General features: G+C 33.0%; 1 protein-coding gene across 1 annotated transcript in view; it reads left to right on the top strand.

The window, feature by feature from the left end:
* The window catches only part of LOC145681632 (uncharacterized), a 163,065-nt gene that overhangs the window by 65,723 nt on the left and 74,630 nt on the right, over positions 1 to 22,712 (top strand). The window contains exon 3 of the mRNA XM_081753248.1: positions 1,276 to 1,372. Within this exon, the coding sequence (XP_081609374.1) occupies positions 1,276 to 1,372 (97 nt within the window). The remainder of the gene's footprint in view (positions 1 to 1,275; positions 1,373 to 22,712) is intronic.

The following is a 22,712-nucleotide window of genomic DNA, read 5'->3' as shown; positions in this document are numbered from 1 at the left end:
TACATTGAGATGATACACTTGGTTTCACTTACAGATAAAGATTACGGTTTGAAAACATGTTGCCCACAACTTTCAGTATGCCCTTTTGTGAATGATATTGACGACCAATCCGAAAGTGAATTTAACTAACTTTAATCTGCTTTCAAATTGTGTTTTGCTTGACGTTATATACTCACAATGAAGGTGTGATGATCAAATTTCCTTGGTCTCTTTCGTTAAAATCTAACAGTCTGATTGATGTGATAAGGGTAATTAATATTATTTTCCAAGATAGAAATGAAAGTATATTAGGAATTGATAAATTAAGTTTGTAAAGTAATAAAATTGTCGCAATATTTCAAAAATAACGTATGTTACAACAAAATATCCAGTTTACCGGTATCATTTTCGAAGTATTAACAGGAATCTCGAAGAGAAAATGTGCAAGAATCTTACAGAATATCAAATATATGATTATGGTTATAAATTGCAACTTCTGAAGACATGTTATAAATTGTGTCATCCAAGCATTAATATTGTATATGTAAAGACATTTTAAAATTTCTATGTCATAATAAGGTAGATGATAAAACTAAAGCAACATTTTTGAAATAAAGTTAAATATTGGTTCCGATTAGTAAAAAAGAAATTGAGTTTAAAAAAGGGTGATTGTAATATTGGGCACGTACGTTTTCAAGTGAAAATGGTAATATACACCTATGTGTAGAAATCCAACTATTTCAGAAAGAGAGAATACACATAAAGAGCCACTTGATTAGGTGTTTAGGAGGAAAGAATAATGACATTTGAGACCCTGAATTGCACAGTAGCGTAAGTAACTTTTGAGATTTTTTTTGAGATATTGAGACTGGTTAGAATCGATAGAGAAAAATCAGTCAAAAAATTACTAAGGTTTGTTGTGAATCCTTTATGTAGCAAAGTTGTTGTTAATTTTTATTTGAAGAATAAGGAGAAAAAAAGAAGGAATGTCACAAAGCTGGATTTTCGAGAGAACGCAGCTTTTATATTTTAAACCGCGTAATAAAGAATAGGGTAGTCAAATCTTTTGCCCCGTTTTACATGGATATTTCGACATTTAGGTATGCATGGCATATACTGTCAAATAGTACTACGAGTCACCAACAGATAGGACAAAGCACCAAATAAAGCACACACATAGACATTCCTTGTATTTCTCCTTACCCTTCATTTGTACATTTCACTGACTTCGACGAACTCTCAGATTTACTATATATACTGTAAGTATACATAAAAATATTTTAATTATCTTTGCAGTTTTCCACATTAATGTTTGAAGGAATTATGGTGATCTTACTTGATTTGTTTGAAAGCGTGAAGAAACATCCGAAAGCTAAAACAAATATTACAAACGGTAAGTGTCATTTAATGTACAGTTTCAAACCCTTTAGTGAAGTAAAGCTTCCAAGAAAATCTGTTCCGGCCACGAGATCAGAATTCACTTTTGAAAGATCATCGGTTTTCAGATCATGATAATATATTTAGAGTCTGCTGCGAACGTATGAAAATTAGCTCATTTAAAGGATTCTAACTCAGTAATCTTTAAGACGAATTATTTATTAACCATAAAAAGATTAATTTTAATACAATTTTAATACAACCTAGTAAATAACTCGTTAATCACATTAGTCAACACCGGGTCTATTGCAGAGAGAATGTAAGCTTAACGAAATAATATACCGTAATATGAAGTATATTATGATGTCAAAAACACCAATTACATAAGAATTATAAATTTATTGAAGCAAATAATATAACGTTTTTGCGGTTTTATATAATTTTATAACCTTAAGGATGTGGCCTAAGTTTTAAAACTACGAAAATGATTTTTACACATGTTTAACTAATGTTACCGGCTTTTGGAACAATGGTATGAAGAACATAGAAAACATCAATTTCATATAAGCCTTATACTTGTACCCAATTTAGAACAGATATTAGTAAGAACTACTATTCCCACATAAGGCAATATTCAGTTAGCTTGTATATTTCATTATTGAAGTTTAACGTCCAACTCTAGCATCAAGGCTAAATACGACCAGCAGATTAAAGTGCAATTTCAACCACCGTAATGCATTAAATTTCATTCATCTGCCGCAATGAAATGTGAGCACATGTCACATAAATTTAGGGCTAATATGGGGCACTAATCGTAAGCAAATAAACGAGTAAAATATTTAATGTTCAACTTAGGGACCCTTTAAGCACCGATGCTATACGAGAAACTTTCCCACATCTTTATGTGAAATCAGGTATCCAAGTGTTCTCAATAGAACTCGATTCCGGTTCTCAATTTAAAAATCTCGTATTAAGGCAACTATTCTCCACGTTATGAATGTCAGTGGCATTTTAAGTGGCAACATTCCCAGATGTGTTAATTCATTATTAGTTGAAATATATTCACCCTAAATATTTCATTTTAAACATTATAAGCAAATGAATGATTTAAAAATAAAAGTTACTCGTTTTGAAATCACAGAAAAAAATCTCCCAAAGAATCAAAACTAAAAGCAAGAACGTTAGCCACTTCTCCCGAGGAACAGTCAACATCTTAAGGTAAATAAATGAACTTTTTTCTAGAAGTATGCGGTGAGTTACAAGTCTTAAGTGAAGTTAGGGAGAAATCTGATGAAAGCGCTGTTATGAAAAGACAGTTTTAGGTTTAGTTACGAAATAGTTAAAGTCTTCATTTAAGATTAATATCTTGTATAGTCACCATTACCTGCTATGAGGGCTCATAATCTCCTTGGTAAAGACTTACCTAAACTGGCAACATGTGAATAAACTTCTACAAACGTATTTAGAAATATCTCTCTTAAATCATCAATTCGCCTTGGGGGATAGCACGGCAGCTTTCTTTAAGTGTTTTAGTATTTTCTACCTATACATTTTATATCGAATTCAAGTCCGTCGATACGAACCTAGTAAGCTAATTAAACATTGGATAACTGGCGAAAGTATGCATGAACCAAAAGAGAACTGTGAACAGAGTTTTGAACTTACTCAACTTTCACAATAAAGTCTTGAAATGCATTTTATACAACTAGAAGCACACATGTTGCAAAATATTAGGATATTTCCTGTTATTAAATCGACATCTATTCGGCGTAGAGTAACGTAAAAATTCCCGATATGAACCATACTGAAACAATCCAGGTCCCGCCTGATACGAAGTGCTCAACAGTCCAGTGCCGCAAGCTACGCCATGACCCACATACCATCCAACAATCTAAAATTGAACACTCGTTCTCTTTTATGACAACTGTTTAGGATTGTATTTGTTCCTTTTATGAGCACTTTTTGGGTGTGTATTTGTTCCCTTTCACTTACAATTTTTCAAGACCTGATGAAAGTACCTGATTGAGGTGTTGTTTCTACATTTAGTAACAGGTAATCAACTACTACTTGCCGGAAGTACTGATCATCGAAACCAAAAGTCAAATATTTTAGTTCGAATACCACGTGAACGAATCCGCATGTTGCTTTGCTGTTTCCGCATTTAGTAACATATCATATACTGCTACGTCTCTCAAAAGTATTGACCATCGAGGTCAAATATGAAATGTTTAAGCCTTAAGAACTAATAAACGGAGCAACGCATTGAGATGCTGTTTCCACATTTAGTAAGAAGTTATCAACTACTACATGTCCCAAGAGTACTAATTATCGTGTTCAAACATTAAATGTTTAAACAATATTAACTTGTATACGGAGCGACGCATACATTTGAGTGACCTATTGAATTTTGTACCAAGCAGAAAAATTTAAGAAGGAAAATTTCAGTGGCTTTTGTACTTTCGTATTAAAAGAAAAAGCAATCAAATGCCATTTCAACTGGATCAGCATTTTATAGTTTATGTTCCATTTAAATAAACTGGATAATTCGAGTGGGCTATTTAGTTTTGTATCAACCAGAAAAAAGGAAGATGGACCATTTTAACTAACTTAGAATTAGAATACATCTTGTACTACTGATTTCAAAAATATGTTTTAACGAACGAGAAAAAGAGAAAAGAGATCCATCTTAACAACCTCAGAATTTCTGAAAATGTTCGTCCTATTCAAATAAAAGAAGAAATAAATTTCAGTCGTCTATTTAGGTATTTACTATACTCAAATGTTGAAACAGGACCATTTTATCTAACTCAGAAATTTATATCATTTTTTATAACTAAAATAAACGAAGAAATAAATTTGAGTGGGTTATTTAATTTTGTAACAATCGTATAATTTTGTAATCGAGAAAAAGCGAAAAGGACCATAATAACTACCTCATAATTTCTGTACATTTTGTATGACTCAAATAAACGAAAGAATAATGTTAGACGTTCTATGTTTTGTCACAAACAGAAAAAAAAGTGAAGAATGAATAAAATTTGGGTGGACTATTTCCTTTTGGTATAACTCTAAAAAGTGAAGAAGGAATACGTTTGAGTGGTCCATTTACTTTTGTATTGAGACAAATCAACGAAACACAATTTTAACTAGTTCAGCGTTTTACACCCTTTCTGGTAGACAAGCAAACGAAAGAATAATTTTCATTGCGCTTTATTAGTTTTGCAACAATAAGAAAAAAAGAACCGAAGGACCATTTTATCTACCTGAGTATTTTATATCATTTTGTACTACTAAAATAAACAAAGGAATATATTTGTACTAACTAGAAAGAGCGAAAACAGCTACATTTTAAGTTGTTCAGAATTTCCTTACATTTTGTGCTATTCAAATAAACAAAGGAATAAATTTGAGTGTCTATTTAGTTGTGTACTAACTTGAGGAAGGCGAAGAAAAATATTTTAACTAGCTTAGTATTTTATATCATTTTGTACTACTAAATTATACGAAGGAATACATTTGTGTGGGCTATTTAATTTTGTAACAACCGGGAAAAACGAAAGAAAGACCATTTTAACTAGCTGCGTATTTTATACCATTTTGTACTACTTAAATAAACATAGTTATATATTTGTACTAAGGAGAAAAAGGGGCAAAAAGGACTATTTCAACTAGCTCAGAAGTTATGTACCTTCTGTCCTACTCAAATAAACGAAAGAATAAATTTATCTGTTCTACATTTTATACCAACGAGCAAGACAATTTTATCTAGCTCAGAATTTCTCTACCATTTTGTGCTTTTTTAAATAATCGAAGGAATAGATTTGGTGTGGCCTATTTAATTTTGTAACAACCACAAAAAAGGAAAAAGACCAGTTTAACCAGCTTAGTATTTTATACCTTTTGTACTATTTGAACAACGAAGGGATATATATTACAGTGGCCTTTTTTGTGTCAGCGAGAAGAAATGAAGGTCCATTTTAATTAGCTCAGAATCTCTGTACCTTGTCGTGATATTCAAATAAACGAAGGAATAACTTTCAACTGAATAGTTAGTTTTGTACTAACCAGAAAAAATGGAGAACGAATAAAATTTGGGTAGATATTTTTTTTGTTTGTGCCAATTCTTGAAAGTGAAATTTACCTGAAGTATTCAACTTTGTACCTAGGAGAAAAAGAAAAGAAAAGCCATTTTAACTAACTCAGCATTTTATACCATTGCTGTACAATTTAAGTAAATGCAGGGATAAATTTGAGTGACCTACTTCTTGTGTAAACCACAAGAATATTCATTTTAACTAAATCAGTATTTTATACATTTTATACCTTTACACCTTTATACGTTTACAAATAAAAGAAAGGAATTAATTTGAGTTGTCTATTTAGTTGTGTGCTCCATTTTATACTATTTTGTATATGTTGCGTCACCCAGAGAAAGGACCATGTTAAAGTATTGCAGACCAATTTTTGTACAATGAGCGCCATATTACTATGTGCACCATTTGTATACCATTAAAACTAAACGAATGGCCAAATTTTAAGTTCGTATCTCTGATACCAAAAGAAAAATATTCCGTTTCAATAAGCAAAACACTGTTGTCATAGACCAAAATGCTAAACAAGTTGCATTGCTAAATAAATCATGATTTCCTCTCCCTTCACATATAAGAAATGTACTATATAAGATGCTTCTAACGAAATTACACAATACAAATAATGTTATTAGGCGTTTGCCTTCCACATTAGTAAGATGCCCTATGTTATATGAAAAATGTATATACGGATCCTCGCTATTGTAAGAATACAAACGTTAGTTGTAGTCAAAATATACAAAACAGTATAAAAGCTAGTACCGGAAATAAATGGATGACAAATTTATTCAATCGTTTATTTCAATGTCCCGGAAAGGTTTTTAATGCTGAGTTAGTTAACATGAACCTTCTTCTGGTTAAACTAAAACAAGGTCACTCAAATATATCCCTTCGTCTATTTAAATTTTTCAAAAAGGAATAAAATGCTGAGTGAGTTAAAATGTCATTTCTTTCATTTTTCTCCTAGGTGCATAACAAAATACCCCTGCTAAATTTCACTTCCTAGAGTTGGTACAATAGGAAATAATCCACCCAAATTTTATTTATTATTTACTTTTTCTGGTTAGCACAAAAGTCAATATTCCGTCAAAGTCTATTATTTCGTTTATTTAAATACCACAAAAAGGCACAGAAATTCTGAGGTAGTTAAAGTGGATCTGTTTCCGCTTTCTATGGTTAGTATAAATTTATTCGCTTATTTATTTTGATAGTACAAAATGTTATAGTACAAAATCTAAACAATTCTCAGTCAGTTATAAAAGCCCTTCTTTGGTTGTTTTTAGGTTCTTACAAAATTAAATAGTGCAACAAAGTTATTCCTTCGTTTATTTAAATAGAATAAGACGCTGAATTAGTTAAAACAGCGATTCTTCGATATTTTAGCGTTAATACAAAAGTAAATAGACAACTGAATCTATTCCTTCTTCACTTTTTAGGGTTACTACAAAAGCATATAATCACTGAAATTTTATTCATTCTTCACTTTCTTCTGGTTGGTACAAATATAAATACTCCATCCAAATATATTTCTTCGTTTATTTGAATAATACAAAGCGGTATATAAATTCTGAGTTGGTTGAAATGAACGCTATTCGCTTTTTTGGTTGGTACAAAAAGTAGAAAATCCAAGCTTGTTCTTTTTTTTATTTGAGTAGTTCAAAAGGTCATACATTCTCAGTCAGTTAAAATGGTCCCTTTTCGCTTTGTCTCCTTAGTACAAATTTTGTCTTTCGATTATTAGAGTTTTACAAAAGTACAAAAATTTTGAGCAAGTTAAACTGGGCTCTTTTTCGCCTTTTCTCGTTTGTACAAATTTTATCTTTCGTTTTTGGAGTAGTGCAAAATGGTATAAAATACAAAAATATTGAAAATCATTCTTCTTCAGTTATTTTTTCTGGTTGTTACAAAATTAAGTAGAGTAACCAATTTTATTCCTTCGTTTATTTGGCTATTACAAAAATATATACAATTCTGATTTAGTAAAATCATCATTCCTCGACTTTTAAGGTTACTACACAACTAAAATAAGTACTCAAATTTATTCCTTCGTTTATGTGAATAGCACAAACACGTATAAAAATTCTGAGCTATTTAAAATGGATCTGTTATCGCTTTTTGGTTAGTACAAATTTATTATTTCGCTTTGTTGAGTAGTAAAAAAGGTACATAAATTCTGATTTAGTTAAAATTGTCCTACTTCGCTTTCTTTCTGGTTGATACAAAACTAAATAGCCTAGTTAATTATCCTGTTTATTTAAATGGTACAAAAAGTCTAAAATGATGAATGGCGTTTCTTCGCTTTTTTCTGTTTAATAAGAAAGTAAACAAGGCACTAGAATTTATTCCTTCACTTTTTTCTGCTTGGTACAAAATTCAATAGATCACACAGACCTATGTGTCACTCTGTTTAAAATTTATTAGGGTTGTAACATTTGACCTTTAACTCGATAGTGAGTACTTTTCGGACATGTAGTTGATGACTTGTTACTAAATATGAAAACAGCACCTCAATACTTTGCTTTGATTAGAAGTTATTAAGGGTTACATATTTGATGTTTCACCTCGATGCTGTTTTAGAGACATGTAGCAGTTGGCAACATGGTACTAAATGTGCAAACAGCATCTCAATATGATGCACCCTTTACGATTTATTTGAGTTTAAATATTTAACCTTTAACCTCGGTGGTCAGAAATTCTGGGACATGTAGTAGTTGATGACTAATTACTCCGTGTGGAAACAGAGCCTCAATATGTTTCTCTGTTTAATAGTTATTCGAGTTTAAATTTTTGACCTTTGATCTCGAATATCAGTATTTTTGAGACATGTACTAGTTAATGACCTGTTACTAAATGTAGAAACAGTACGTCAATATGTGGCTCCGTTTACGAGTTATTCGAGTATAAATATTTGACTTTTGACGTCAATGGTCAGTAATTTTGGGACATGTAGTACTTGATGACCTGTTACTAAGTGTGGCAACAGCACCTCAGTACGTAGTTCCGTTTACGACTTATTGGACTTGAAATATTTGACCTCGGTGTTCAATAATTCTGGGACATTTACTGGTTGACAATCTGTTACCAAATGTGGAAACAGAACCTCAATATGTTTCTCCGTTTACGAGTTATTCGATTTTATATATTAGACATTTGATGTCGATAGCCAGTAGTATTGGGACATGTAGTAGTTGATGACATATTACTAAATGTGGAAACAGCACTTCCGTACGTTGCTCCGTTTACGAGTTATTCGAGTTTAAACATTTGACCACGATGGTCAGTACTTTTGGGACATGTAGTATTTTACGAATGCTTGTGTAATTGCTGCTATCTGGCATAAAGGTTGATACAGGGAACGAGTTCACCCCTATTATGTTAGTACCCTTTCTGCTATGTTAGAAAAGGTTGTAAAAGGTTCCATATTCTTTTCTGAAATTTGGTATATGTTCGTAGTCTTAAGTAATTTTGCTATACTAAAATAGGGTTCGAGAAAGAGAACGAGTACACCCCTGCTATAGTGTTAAATTGGTGTTGTAATATATGTTCACAGTCAATAAAATCTCCGCTTTGCTAATTAGGGGTTCGAAAATATCTTCATGAAACGGAACGAGTACACCCCTAGGCTATATTACGTAATAGTTAAAAAGGTGATCCTAACCTTTCGTATACCCCTTAAAAGAATGAAAATTTCTGCTATGCTATATAGGGGTTGAAAAAGATTTAGTATACCTGGTCAAAGATCTGCTACATTAAATAGGGTTTGTAATTTCTCCAACGTTAAAACGATTGAAAAATAAGCCATACTCTTTTGTTAGCTCTGCTATGTTACATAGTCTTATGTAATTCTTGCTATGTTAAATAGGCGGTTGGAAAATGTGTTCATTGTATTTTATTAGCTCTGCTATGTTAAAATAGACGTTGAAAAAATTAGCATAAAAGAGAAGGAGTACACCCCTAAAAAGTGGTCATAAAAGAGAACGATTATAGTCTTATGTAATATGTGATATGTTAAATAGTTGTTGAAAGTAATCTGTACTCTTATTGGATTTGCTACGTGTTCGTAGTCCTCTGTAACTTCTGCTATGTTACATAAGAGGTGGAAAATGTGTTCATATTCTTTTGTTAGCTGTGTTACATGCTTGTGATCATAGTGGCTTGTAATTTCTGCTGTTTACATAGTGGTTGTAAAAGTGGTTATAAAAGGAAAGGAATACACACCTAAAAATGTTCATAAAAAGGAACGGATACCCCCTTAAAAAGTTGTCATAAAAGAGAACGGGTTTTCGGGGTGTTCAATTTTCCATGGTTTGACGGAACGTGGGTCATCGCGTATAGTGCGACACTGAACTACCGAGTACTTCGTCTCAGACTGGAGCTGGATCGTTCTAGTATGTTCGAGATCGGGAATTTTTTCACTAGTTGTAACTCAGATACTCGAATCTCACGTAATACTCCTTAGCAGTGATATACCCCATTCCATGTGAGCAATCTATGTACTGTGGACCATATCGTTTTTCTACAGAACTATGAACGATTCTTGGATCATCATTCGCTCATGCAGATATAATTTTGTCTGTAAATTTTACTCTATACGTGTTATTATTATTATTTTCATCAGGTAATACTTATCGACTGACTTTATGGATGTCTGTTAACTTCCCCCTGGGGTACAGGCTCTATAGACCACCTTTGAATCGTGCAGCACGTGAAGGAGAGAATACGGCATGTCACCACTAAGTGTGGGAAAGTCATGTAATGGTATTAATGGATGGTAGTTATTCAGGCTAATCATTGTCCAGAGATCAGAGATTTTCAGGGTCGGTGCAGGCTTTTCAAGAAACGCTACCAGCTTCACTATATCTCCTCCACCAAGTGTATATTGTAGCACAGGAAACAACAAGTTTCGAGCACATTCACTCAAACTCATATTAGTATATTCAAGGAGAGGAGTGTATTGCTCGGTAATGCTTTGACAACGATCTTCCATAGTAGTAAAATTTGCAAAGAGGTTTTTCCTTACGAACTTGTGGTGAAATAAGCTTATAAGGCAGGACTATTAAATTCGCAGACACTTGAGATATGTCTGAGGGCATTTAAAAATAATTTAATTGTTTTTCTATATTCAAGAAACTACAAACCAAATTTTGGCAATTATTATTTTATTATCAATTTTAATACCACTATTGTTATAATCGTTAGTTTTCGGTCACATATAAAGGTAACGAAGAAACTTCTGTCGCTTTATTGAGGTCTGAGTCCAATTGGAAATCACACAATGACTCGAATGCGAATCGAGATAAAGTGGAGTTCCGTTGTAAGTGTGGATGTATGCAAAATACTACCTGGTTAAGGCAGTTCATTTACACCGTGAACATGTCTATTGGACTGAGTGAACATGGGTCCTCCTAAGAGCGTCATAAGGAAGTGTATGCTGTAAGAGTTCAAACTGGGGTTAACGCCTCTGATATATGGCGGAATATAGGCACACCTTTGGTGAGGGTGTCGTGACAGTGCAGTGGTAGTTTAAGTTGTTTAAAGACGGTGACGAAACACTCGAAAACGGAACACTTGCCAGAAGACCGACAGATGTATAAAATAAAGATTTTCATTGACAAATTTAAACTAACAGTGGCCAGACATATGAAGAACTGGGACTACTATGCGGTGTATGTGGAGAAACCATTCAGACAGCACCTCTCACAACTTGAAAAGCACTACAAATTAGGTCTATGGGTCCCACATGATTTACGTTTGTTCCAGAAGACAACGCAAGCAGACACCTGTATTCCTTTCTATCTCGTCTGAGGAAGGAGCAATTTTGGGTAGGTTGTTGAGTTGAGTTGAGTTGATTTTAGTTTAGCGTCCCTTTCAGCAGCGAGGCTATATGAGACGTGGACCTACTGATTAACGTGGAATCCGAACCACATGAGCTCCCGCCGGGAATCGAACCCGGGTCTCCCACGCCAAAGTCGCGTACGCTAACCGCTTAGCCACGGAGGAGCTCTGGGTAGGTTGTTGACATGTGAGAGAAGAAGGTCCTGTTAAAGCTCCACTGCGCCGTCACCAATGGCTGGAATCCAATGTACCGTTTGTAAATGTCCCGAAAGCAGCACTGCACCAGAACAATGTCCTGCCGTGTGTTTGGTGGATTACTCGCAGCATCGTTTATCGGGAACTGCTACCAGCTGATCAGAGCATCAATGCAATGTGTACTCTCAGCAGTTCAGCCGTGTTCAAGAAAACTCAAAACTCACTTCTGAATGGCAAAGGGATCCTCCTGTTACAGGAAAAAGCTAAGCCCTACGTGGCTAAAAAGAACCGGGACACCATTCTACGCATTGGATGGGAAACACTATTTCATAAGCCGTACTCCCCTAACATTGCACTGTGCCATGGTCACATATTCCATTAATTGAACAATCATCTTATGTGACGTCAGTTCAAATCCCTAGTATAGGTGCAAAATACACATAACAGTTCTTCGCTTCACCACCCATCAAGTTTTCCCACTATGGGTTCAAGTGATGGAACCCATAGCCTTCCTGAACGTTGACAGAAAGGTCTCCAATGCTGAGGGGGAAAATTTATGATCCTCCAGTTACGGGTTATGTGACATATCGGTGTTCGAAGGTTGTGGAAGAAAAAACGACACAAATTTCTTAGTTACCTTGAAATAATTGATTGGTATTTTTTTAGTAGTCCACGTCTGGATGAAAAGAGTAGTTAACCTAAAATCGGCTTAATAAATATATTCTCATTTAAGAGAGTTTTCGTGATGGTTTTTAATATTATTATTATTATTATTATTATTATTATTATTATTATTATTATTATTATTATCATTTAAGTAGTTACATGCTGTTCCATAAAGAATGACATTGCTCTTTATTGCTGTTTTGAGGAAAAAAATTCCAGCTTCCAACTTCAGGTATCTTCGATATAAAGTAAACCAGGTTTGAACCTCCAAGCCTAAATTTGCAATCGGAAAAAATGTGAAGATGTGTTTTTCTTCTTTTAATTACAACAAGACTTGTCACCAAGTGTAGAGGAGAAGCAACATTGATTTAAATACTTAATGATACAACATTTCGTAACCTTGTTTCGTATCAGCACATGTTTCTTTGTCATTAGCTTTCCATACGGTAAAGAACATTTAGATATGTAAACGAATCTTTCTATATGTAAAAGAAGATATAAGAAATAAATCGATCATAATTCTCGCCTTCCTAGTAAACTAAAGACAAAGTAGAACAGAAACAGCGTTTGCAAATTACATAAATGTCATTCTTTTCAAAGCAAGTAATTTTTAATTACAAGATATATCCTAGAATTGACCTCAGCTACATCGGTGTGAATGTATTGTAGTTGAAATCGTAAGGTGCTGTTCGATTCCAATCTGAGTCGATTCTTTTTTCCTCTTCGAACACCTATTCCACACTGCATTAAAAATTATATAAATAATTATATTAAAATAATGTTACATATATATATATACTACATATTTATATATATATTATAGGACTATATATATTTTCATATAGTCCTTGCAGAACATAAGTAATTAATATGTTTAAAATATAACGTCTGAGATAGGTTTTCCGGTACGTCGGTATTATATATGTGAATGTTAAATACAAATTAAGAAAATCGTAAATAGGAATAAATATGTTATGTAGTGTATTTATTTGCAGCTATGTGCCACATAGAGGCTATTTCTCAACATTGTCATTACAGCATTTCAATTGTGTTCCAAAAATATGATCCAAGGCGTAAAGATAGGGAGTAAACAGAGTATATCCAAAGCCGGATCCCTCGCAAGAATTTCTTGAGCCCCAAATGTCACGTGAATAGACTGGATTTGTACGTATGAGGGATGCCACAACGGAAACCCGTTATATAGGTTTTCAGTTGTAAACCTGAAATGCTTTAGTTATATAGAAAGGTGATGCTTTGGGTTGCTCCCTCTCTCTCTCTCTCTCTCTCGTTTGTGTGCTCGCTTGCTCTCTCTTTTATCTATCTATCTATCTATCTATCTATCTATCTATCTATATATATATATATATATATATAAGTTTATTTATGTGTGTGTTTAAACATACTTTTGATATGCCTACGGCAATTTCGACCATATTTCTTACAATTTGGAAAGAAATAGTATCGGTATCTATATTAGTTCGCTAGAAAAGGATCTATATTAGTATCGTGTCCACAGTTTTGTAGTCGTATAGGTAAACAGTTCTGTTTTAAATTCTGCTTAATTCCATTCATGTTCCCATTTTCACTCAAGGTGGATACATAGGGACGTAAAAGTATTGAAATCAACCGATATTAGTGACGAATCGAAGTTTTCACCGTCGCTAATAGTGCCACATTTAACATTAGGCCCACTAGGTCCTTGTCTAGAACACAAAATGTTTGAAGAGAGCAAAATTTATTAATTAAATATTTTAATTTCTTCGTATGGAAAAGTTAAAAATCAAGACCAAATATACTATTTCATGATCAGTCCTGGTTTACTATTTTAATATGTTTAATGATTCTAGTATGTTTAATTCATTTCCATTTGTTACTGTTTTTTACGTTGTCGTATGTGTAGCTTCTAATGAGTGGTATTTAACTCTAATAAATTGGTAATTTACTAACTATGTATAATTATATTAAGTGTTAGTTTCAAGTTATGAATGAGGAGGTTGAGCAATAGGTAATTTTTGGGGTTTCTAGCTTCTAAATGCGACACTGGTCGGTAAGTTAATTGGTAGAAGTTTTAATGGCATTTAAGACAAAATTCAGCCCTAGCTTTGGCAATGCCCCATGGCTCTCCTAGGAGGAATGAAAGGGGCTAATATAAAAGTGATACAAAAGGACTGACATTAGTGTGCAATCCATAATTTTGTGGGTCGTTTATTAAAGACTGACACTCCACAAGCCATGTATGTTACTCTCGTTTAGCACCCTGAATAGTGTGTGAAATTGTGAAATGTAAAAGTAATTGAAAATGGCCAATGTTAGTATCGAGTAAATAAGTTTCGGTGTCACCAAGTTCATTAGAATATGTTCTAATGGCCTTTAAGTTGAACTTTCAATAGAGATTAAATCCAGTAGCACATCTACTGAATAGAGTCGAAAGGATGAAGATATACAATGACTCAAAAACGACTGATATTAGTGTAGAGTCCATATTTTCCGGATCACCGAGATAAATATCAACACTAATGAACGCACATGTGAGCTCGATATTGAATTTACATGGTAGCAACGAAGACGTTGCTCGTACAGCTATAAATATGTTATTGTTTTATTGCAGAGTAACTCTAGACTGGATCAACCTTTACCAAACTTGAGAGACATATTACTTTCAATCTAAGAATGAATACTGTGCTAGTATGACACCCCAAGCTATGAAAGTTGGAAGGTGCGACATGTAAAAGTAACGTAAAATGAATGATCTTAGTGTGCTATGCATAATTTTCTAAGTCGTTCAGATGGAAATTGAGCCCTCAATCGAAATTAATTACCATGTTCACATTATGAGTGCCTAGGAGTGCTGGAAAAAGCAAATCTAAAAATTACAGAACTATTTATCTAATTCATAGTTTTTGGGGTCGAAAAAACGTTTCTAATAACTTTGGAAAGCAGTTTGTACCCACTTCAAGTAACAGATTCTTAATCATATCGATTTCTCACCCTGAGAGAAATGGCCAATTCAAATAATATATGCGTCAGGCCAACCTTCGCATTCGAGAAAAAATGTGTAGTTTGTATGTTTCTCCTTTTAAATGAAATAATAGATTTTACAATAACAGATGGAGTGGGTCAATGGCTCGTTGGTCAGTGGGTGAAGATTTGTTAGTGGATCAGTGGATCGTGGGCCAAATTTGACCCACTGCAAAACACCACTCGCCATGACCCGCAATGACCCACTGACCCACCTATCCACTCTGATCAGTGCATAGTTGACTGTGTCTTCTGAACACTGGTGAGTTTTTCTACGTTTTACTTTAAAGACCTGCACCCTTATTCCCTTTTTCATTTGTTTCATTAGAAAGAAAGAAGTAAAATGGAGGACTTGAAAGTAAAACGTAAAAATTTCACCAGTGTTCAGAAGGTGGCTGTCTACAATGCTCTGAGCAGAACGTATCAGTGTGTCAGTGGGTCAGTATGAGTGACGGTGAATGGTTTTTCGCAGTGTGTCACGTCTTGTGGCCCCACGGTCCACTGAACAACTCAAATCTTGACAAATTTGACCAATTGCCCCACTACATCTCTGACTTAACAAGCCTTATTCATTTAAAAGAGTCATCATATCTACACATTTTCTCTCCATGGCCAAGGTTGGCTTGTTACGTATATTAGTTGAGATCTTCATTCCTTCTTAAAGTGGGAAATTGATACAATTTAAAAGCTCATCTTGAAGTGGGTAGAAACTACCTTCCAAATTTATCAAGAACGCTTTCCCGACCAGGAAATATTTCTGTAATTTTTCAGATTTCATTTTTCAGCTGTCATAGGTCCCCATTATGTGAGGATACAGATTGATTTGGAGGAAAACGCAATGGAGAACGTCACTGTTCATCTCAACGCCAAAGAAAAGTATGAATAACACTCAACGATCAGACCTTTTACATTATTTTTATATGTCGATCCTCCCAACTTCCACCCTTTTGTGTATCTTAATACCACAATATTTTTTTTTCTTAGATTGAAAGTAATAATTCTAGCACGTCTTTTAAAAGTTGCTCCACACATTCCACAGTTAAGCTGCAATATACATTTATACAGGAACATTAAAATATGTAGAGCTGTGCGAGCAACTCTTTCAATTTGCTCGTGTAAATTCAGAATTCAGGTGACATGCTTGTTTATGTCAAAACGTGTCGCTAAAATACGTTGCGATTTTAATATCTTGAAGAGCCGAAACTATGGATTTCACACTAATTTCCGTCATTTGAGACATTCTATTTGTTATCCTTAATCACTAGCCATGAGGATGGAGTTTGAATCGATTGAGTGAATTTTGAGTTTTACGTCTCGTTCAGCACCAAGGCTATATGAGAAGTGTCTTACTTATTAAATTTGAATTCGAACTATACGAGTTCCCGCTGATAACCTGACCTGTGTCATCCATCCTAAACCGTGTGCACTAAACGCATAACCACAAAATAGCTGTACATTATGGGTTCAATGTGGACTTTAATGCTATCGGAGTTGTAATTATTAATATCTGCGACATTGCGAACTATGGATTCGAAACCAATAGCGTTCGTTTTTTACTCCTTTTATACGCCAACCACTTCCACCAACCCAGGATGCGAATGGAAGGTAAATGTAGAAACTTAAATTGTATAAGAATTGTCGACAATCAACGTATGCACCTTGAAAACTATGGATTTGATATTAATGTCTGTCGTGTTTGATTATTTTCTCGTGTCACCATTTCTCCATCGCAGTGATACTAATGGGTTCAACTTGAACTGAAACGGCAAAAGAAGTGTTGCTCTCTATCTCGATAACCCTGAAACTATGAACTCTACCGTAATATCTGTAATTTTGAAACATTGTATACGTTACTACTTTCCACTCTCCCTAGGAATAATTGTACAATTTACAACCCGCACAGTGAGAGATAGGTGGTTGACTAGAGGAAATACGGGTTTAGTTAGTTAATAATTTAGTATCTGGAAATAATGATAGTAGAATATTTGTGAATGTAAATTTAACTCCCAAAATTAAGCAAATATTTTGGAAAGCTAGAACAGCTGCAAGAAATACACAGCTTAAATACTTTGGGGTAAATGACAATGGACAAATTTTAACTAGGAAAAGTGAAAATAGCCAGGTTATGATTATTAAAACTGAAGATGTACCAGGATTTCCAAATTCTATTCCAGTTTAATCTTGAAATATGTAGGCTATAATTTAAGATGGCAGTAGTTAAAAGTACGTTTGATATATATTACCAGAATGTGAATGGGTTAAAAACTAAAATTAACGAATTTTACCTAAGCTCTACCATGTTTAATTTTGATTGTGTTGCCATTACTGAATCATGGCTAAGACATGAAATATTTAATAATGAGTTTTTTGACGATAAATATTTGGTATACAGAAAAAATCGTAACCTGGAGCGTAGTAATATGAAAGATGGAGGTGGTGTTCTCTAAGCTGTTCACAATAATTATATCTCTGAAAGAATAACAAGATTTGAATTGCCAGATAATGAGGATTTGTGGGTTAAAATTCAGTAATCAGATATAACATGTATATATATTTGTATAGTGAATTTCCCGCCACATAGTTCAGAAGAATTATATTTAATTTCTTTCGAAATATTGAAAGATTTAATGAACTAACATTATCTCAAAATGCTTTTATTATAGGAGATTTGAATTTGGCGCTTTTAAAAGATTATTTGGATGGTAACGCTTTTTTTAAAATTTGCCTAATTTGGAGAACAATGTCTTACATAAAGTAAAATTTTTAAATTTCTAACAAATCAATAAAGTAAGAAATATAAACAATAAAATTTTAGATGTTGTATTTGCTAATGTATTACACGTTGAAGTTCTTGAATCTGATGTTCATTTTGTTCAACCAGATCGTCATCACCCATGTTTGAATATTAGTATTCCGTTTTATAAAAACTGTAAGACACAAAATGAAATGGAAGACGTAGTCTACAACTTTTGTAAGTGTGATTTCTTGATACTTTATCAGTTGTTGACATGTAAGAAATGGGATTCCTTATATGAGATTAGGGATATTGATAATTGTGTCGAGTTTTTCTATTCTGAATTATATAAAGTTTTAAATGAATGTACACCTTAAAATATAAAGAGGAAACGTTCATATCCAACCTGCTTTACTCCTGAAATAATAAAAATGTTAAGGAAGAAAGAACGCTATAGAAAATTTTTTTAAAAAATCAAGACTTTACTCAGATTACATGCAAGAATATTATTACTCAGATTACATGCAAGACTTTACTCAGATTGTTTGAATACTATTTTTTACTTGTTGCACTAAGTACACAAGTAAAAAATAGTATTAAAATAGCTTTTCGTGATTATAACAACGCAATAGAAGAGCAAATCGTAAAGGGACCTAGGAAATTTTGGAACTATATTAATAAGAAAAAATCTTCAAACATAAATCAATCTGTACTTGAATATAACAAAGAAAAATTTGTTGACAACAAATTGAAATGCGAAGCTTTTGCTAAGCATTTTCAATCAGTATATAGTTCTGAACTACCTAATATTAAACTATCAGATATTTTTCTGAATGATGTTTCTTCGATTGTAGATACAATATCACTGGATAGGATCACTGAAACAGAACTAATCGATGCTATTGACAAAATGAAAGGTAAAAGGTCAATTAGTAATGATGGTATACAATCTTACATTTTTAAAGGTTGTAAGGAATTTCTTGTTAAGCCATTGACCTATATATTTAATCTGTCTATCACTCAGTGTTATTTTCCTGCAAAATTTGAAATATCAGCAATATGTCCAGTTCCAAAAATTAAATCTGTAAAATGAATACAAGACCATAGGCCGATAAGTTTAATTCCATCTCCAGCTAAAATATTCGAATCATTAATCTGTAAACACCTGTTTAATCACATCTCACGGTATCTCTCTCATTCACAATATGGTTTTAGACATAACAGATCAACAGTAACAAATCTGTTGAATATAAGTCAAGCAATTAGTGAAGCTCTTAACGTAAGGTCTCAAATTGATGTAGTATGTACAGATTTTAAGCGAGCCTTTGCTTTGATTAATCACGAAATACTTCTTTAAAATATTTAAAAATTTGTATTTCAAATGAATTAATCCAACTATTTAAGTCATATTTAAGCAACAGATCCAATATTTAAGATATAATAATTGTAAATCTAAACAATATTTTGTATATTCTGGAGTACCACAAGGATCCAATTTGGGGCCTTTACTATTTTTAATTATGATAAACGATTTACCTGAAGAGTTCCAATATTCTTCGTGTCTTATGTTTGCTGATGATACTAAATTATACAAACAAATTTGTACAAGAGATGATTGTGAAAAACTACAGAGAGATCTGGTGAGGTTAAGTGAATGGTGTCAAAGAAACGACTTTGAACTCAATATTTCAAATGAAATGTTGTATCATTTTCAATCACAAAAAATTCTGTTATATTATAGGAAATATATTATAGGAAATCAAGTACTGGAAAGAAAGAAGTTGTCAGGGATCTGGGACTATGGTTTGATGCAAATCTAAAGTTTACATATCATGTGGATATCAAAACAAATGAGGATTTAAAATGCTTGGATTTATTAAACGATCGTGCTGTCATTTTAAAAACATAAAAACAATATTAACATTATATAACTCTTTTGTAAGAACAAAATTAGAGTACGCTTCTGTAATTTGGGAACCATACTACCGAAAACCAAAGCAACAAATAGAAAAGGTACAAAAGAAAATGTTAAAATATATTAGGTATAAAACTGATAATATACCAACTCATTTTGGACATATTTCAATTAAAATGCTCAATATTTAAACAAAAATGCGTCCAAATGTTGCTTAATAAAGTGTAAAGATTGTTATTATATCTGGTACTTATTGATTGTACGTGAACAAAACATGAGTAATGGTTAGTTGTTAGAATTACTTTACATGTAGCACATTCTGCACCATTATAAAATTAACAATTTGTGCTTTATAATTGCCTTCGAGTGTTAAGTACAAATAAATTATTATTATAAGGTCTGTCAGTAGGTCTTATTTGCCGTGGAAACTGAACATAAAGGTCATGATAACTGCTCTTGATGAACTTGGGGTCCTTGATAGCTATGGATTCGACACTAATATTAGCCATTTTAAATAATTTTTAAATTGCCCAATTTCACACAGCATTATGGGCGATAATGGAGGTTGAACTAAAAGGACATTGGAGTTTTACTCTTTATCTAAACTATCCCAAAAAATATGAATACGAGAATAATACCGGTCTTTATTATAATTTTTAGGTCTGCCACTCTCATTCCTTCAGGACGTCTAATGAGGTTTGCCAAAACTGGGGCTGAATCTGGACTTAAATGACATTGCAACTTATATCAATTAGCCTAGCAACGCTGAAAACGTATTATTCAACACTAATAATGGTCGATTTTGGTATGTGTATGTAACTACATCAGCCCTTCTCCTGGTGCCAGTAGGAGCTTAAATTTTATCTAAACGGAATCGGAAGTGATATTATTTATCTAACTGACTTCGAAAATTATGGATTCGACACTAAATAGATCGCTTTTACTGTATATAATATATTCCCATGCAATTCCTAATAGCCCACCTAGGCAGAACTATTTTTCAGACTGTAAGTACTATATGTACGAAGTTTGTTCAAATTACTCCTGGCGTTCTAGAATTATGATGGAATACATGAGACGGAGAAAAAGAGAAATATAGAGTAAAAGGCAACTGCCCGATACAAAAACATTCCAGAGTATTAACTACAATCACTTTCTGCCTTCTTACTAAAGTATAAATATGTTTCTTAGACATACCTGGTGTTCGTAGATTTCCTGTCAACACGGCTTTAGGTATCATGAGTTTTGTGTCTGAAGCGAAGATTCGAGTTTGCATAATTTATGTTTATACCCTCATATTCTCTTTACTTTCAAGAACGTAAATCACTTGCTGAAATGAGAATATCGACAAGTAACCTCTGTATGGCAAATGGCTGCAGATACATACACTACACAACTTATTTATTGCTATTGCACACAATTTTCTTAACTTGTATTTAATAAACAAATATAGTAAATCGTCCTTGTTTCAACACCTCCCACCTATCACATGTTACGTTTTAAACATAATAATTACTTATGCCCTGAAATTATTATATGAATATACATTAACAACTGATTTATTTTACTTTAATTATTTTAATCAATTTTGGTAAATCGCGGAAATTAGAATCTCATGCAAAACCAACTGTACCATACGTGAATCGAATCACTACCTTACGATTTGAAGCTCTGATTTTTACCACTGAGCTTACATAACGACTCTGGCCCAGTTACTTCAAACGAAATATAACTGAATTTCCAAGACATTGTTATTCTTATCAGTTTAAAATTCTGTGTCCTTCTATTAGCCATTCTCTTTTTAACATTACTATGTTCTCTGTGATTCATTTCATTGGAAAGCTTCCTTTAGTTATCTAAATATTCTTTCAAGTATGGAAAGCTAAATGGCAAACAAGTATGTGCTGATATGCAAAAATTGTTTTCGAAAAATCGCATCATCAATTATTTCAATTAATATTCGTTTTTCTAAACTTACTAACAAGTTTTATTATATTAAAAAGGAAATAAAAACATATCTGCACAATTATTGCCGATTGCAAAGGTTGACTTAGTGCTTCGAATCTGTTTTTTTCGAAGATACCCAAAGCTGAAATAAGAAAATTTTTGCCTCAAAAACAGCACTAAAGAGTGCGGTCATTCTTTAAGGGACAGCATGTACGCCTTGTCTCATAAAGGTTGGCCCCACTCTTTTTTGGTATTTGAGGCAAGCATTTTCTAATTTCAACTTCGGGTATCTTCGGAAAAAAGTAAATCAGGTTCGAAACTTCAAGCCGGTCTTTGAAATCGGGACAAGTTTTTAGATGTGCTTTTCTTCTTTAAAATATAATTAGACATTACCACGTGTAGAAAAGTTTAACATTAATTTACATATGTAATGTTACAATATTTGGAATCCTTGCATTAATATCAGCACATGCTTGTTTGCCATTTAGCTCTCCATACGTAATGGAACATTTAGATACTTAAAGTAATCGTTCCATATGAAAAAGAAGTTAAGACATAGGACATAATTATCGCCTGAGTACTAAACTAAAAGTCAAGGTAGAACTAGAATGGCCTTTGAAGTTGATGTGTATGTCATAATTATCTTGAAAGCCGTTATATATCGCTGGAAGCATGTTTTGACGAGTTCTTGTGTTGGCTGATTTGTAACCTGTGGATTTCAAATCGTAAGATTGTGAGTTCGATTCCCATCTGGGTAAATGCTTGGTTCAAGAAATTTAATTTTCCACAATGCATGAAATATTATATAAACTAATTTCATTAAAATACATGAGTTGTATATATACATATATATAATCATTTGCAGAACATAGTAATTATTATGTTTAAAATATAACATATGAGATAGGTGTTCACAGTACGTCGGTATTATATATAAGAATGTTAAATAAGTTTAGAA

The sequence above is a fragment of the Thermobia domestica genome, chromosome 3 (assembly GCF_964235325.1).
Source record: "Thermobia domestica chromosome 3, izTheDome1.hap1.1, whole genome shotgun sequence".
Classification (NCBI taxonomy): Eukaryota; Metazoa; Arthropoda; class Insecta; order Zygentoma; family Lepismatidae; genus Thermobia; species Thermobia domestica.
Note: the sequence above shows the minus strand (reverse complement) of the source record. Positions and strands in the feature narration are given on the sequence as shown.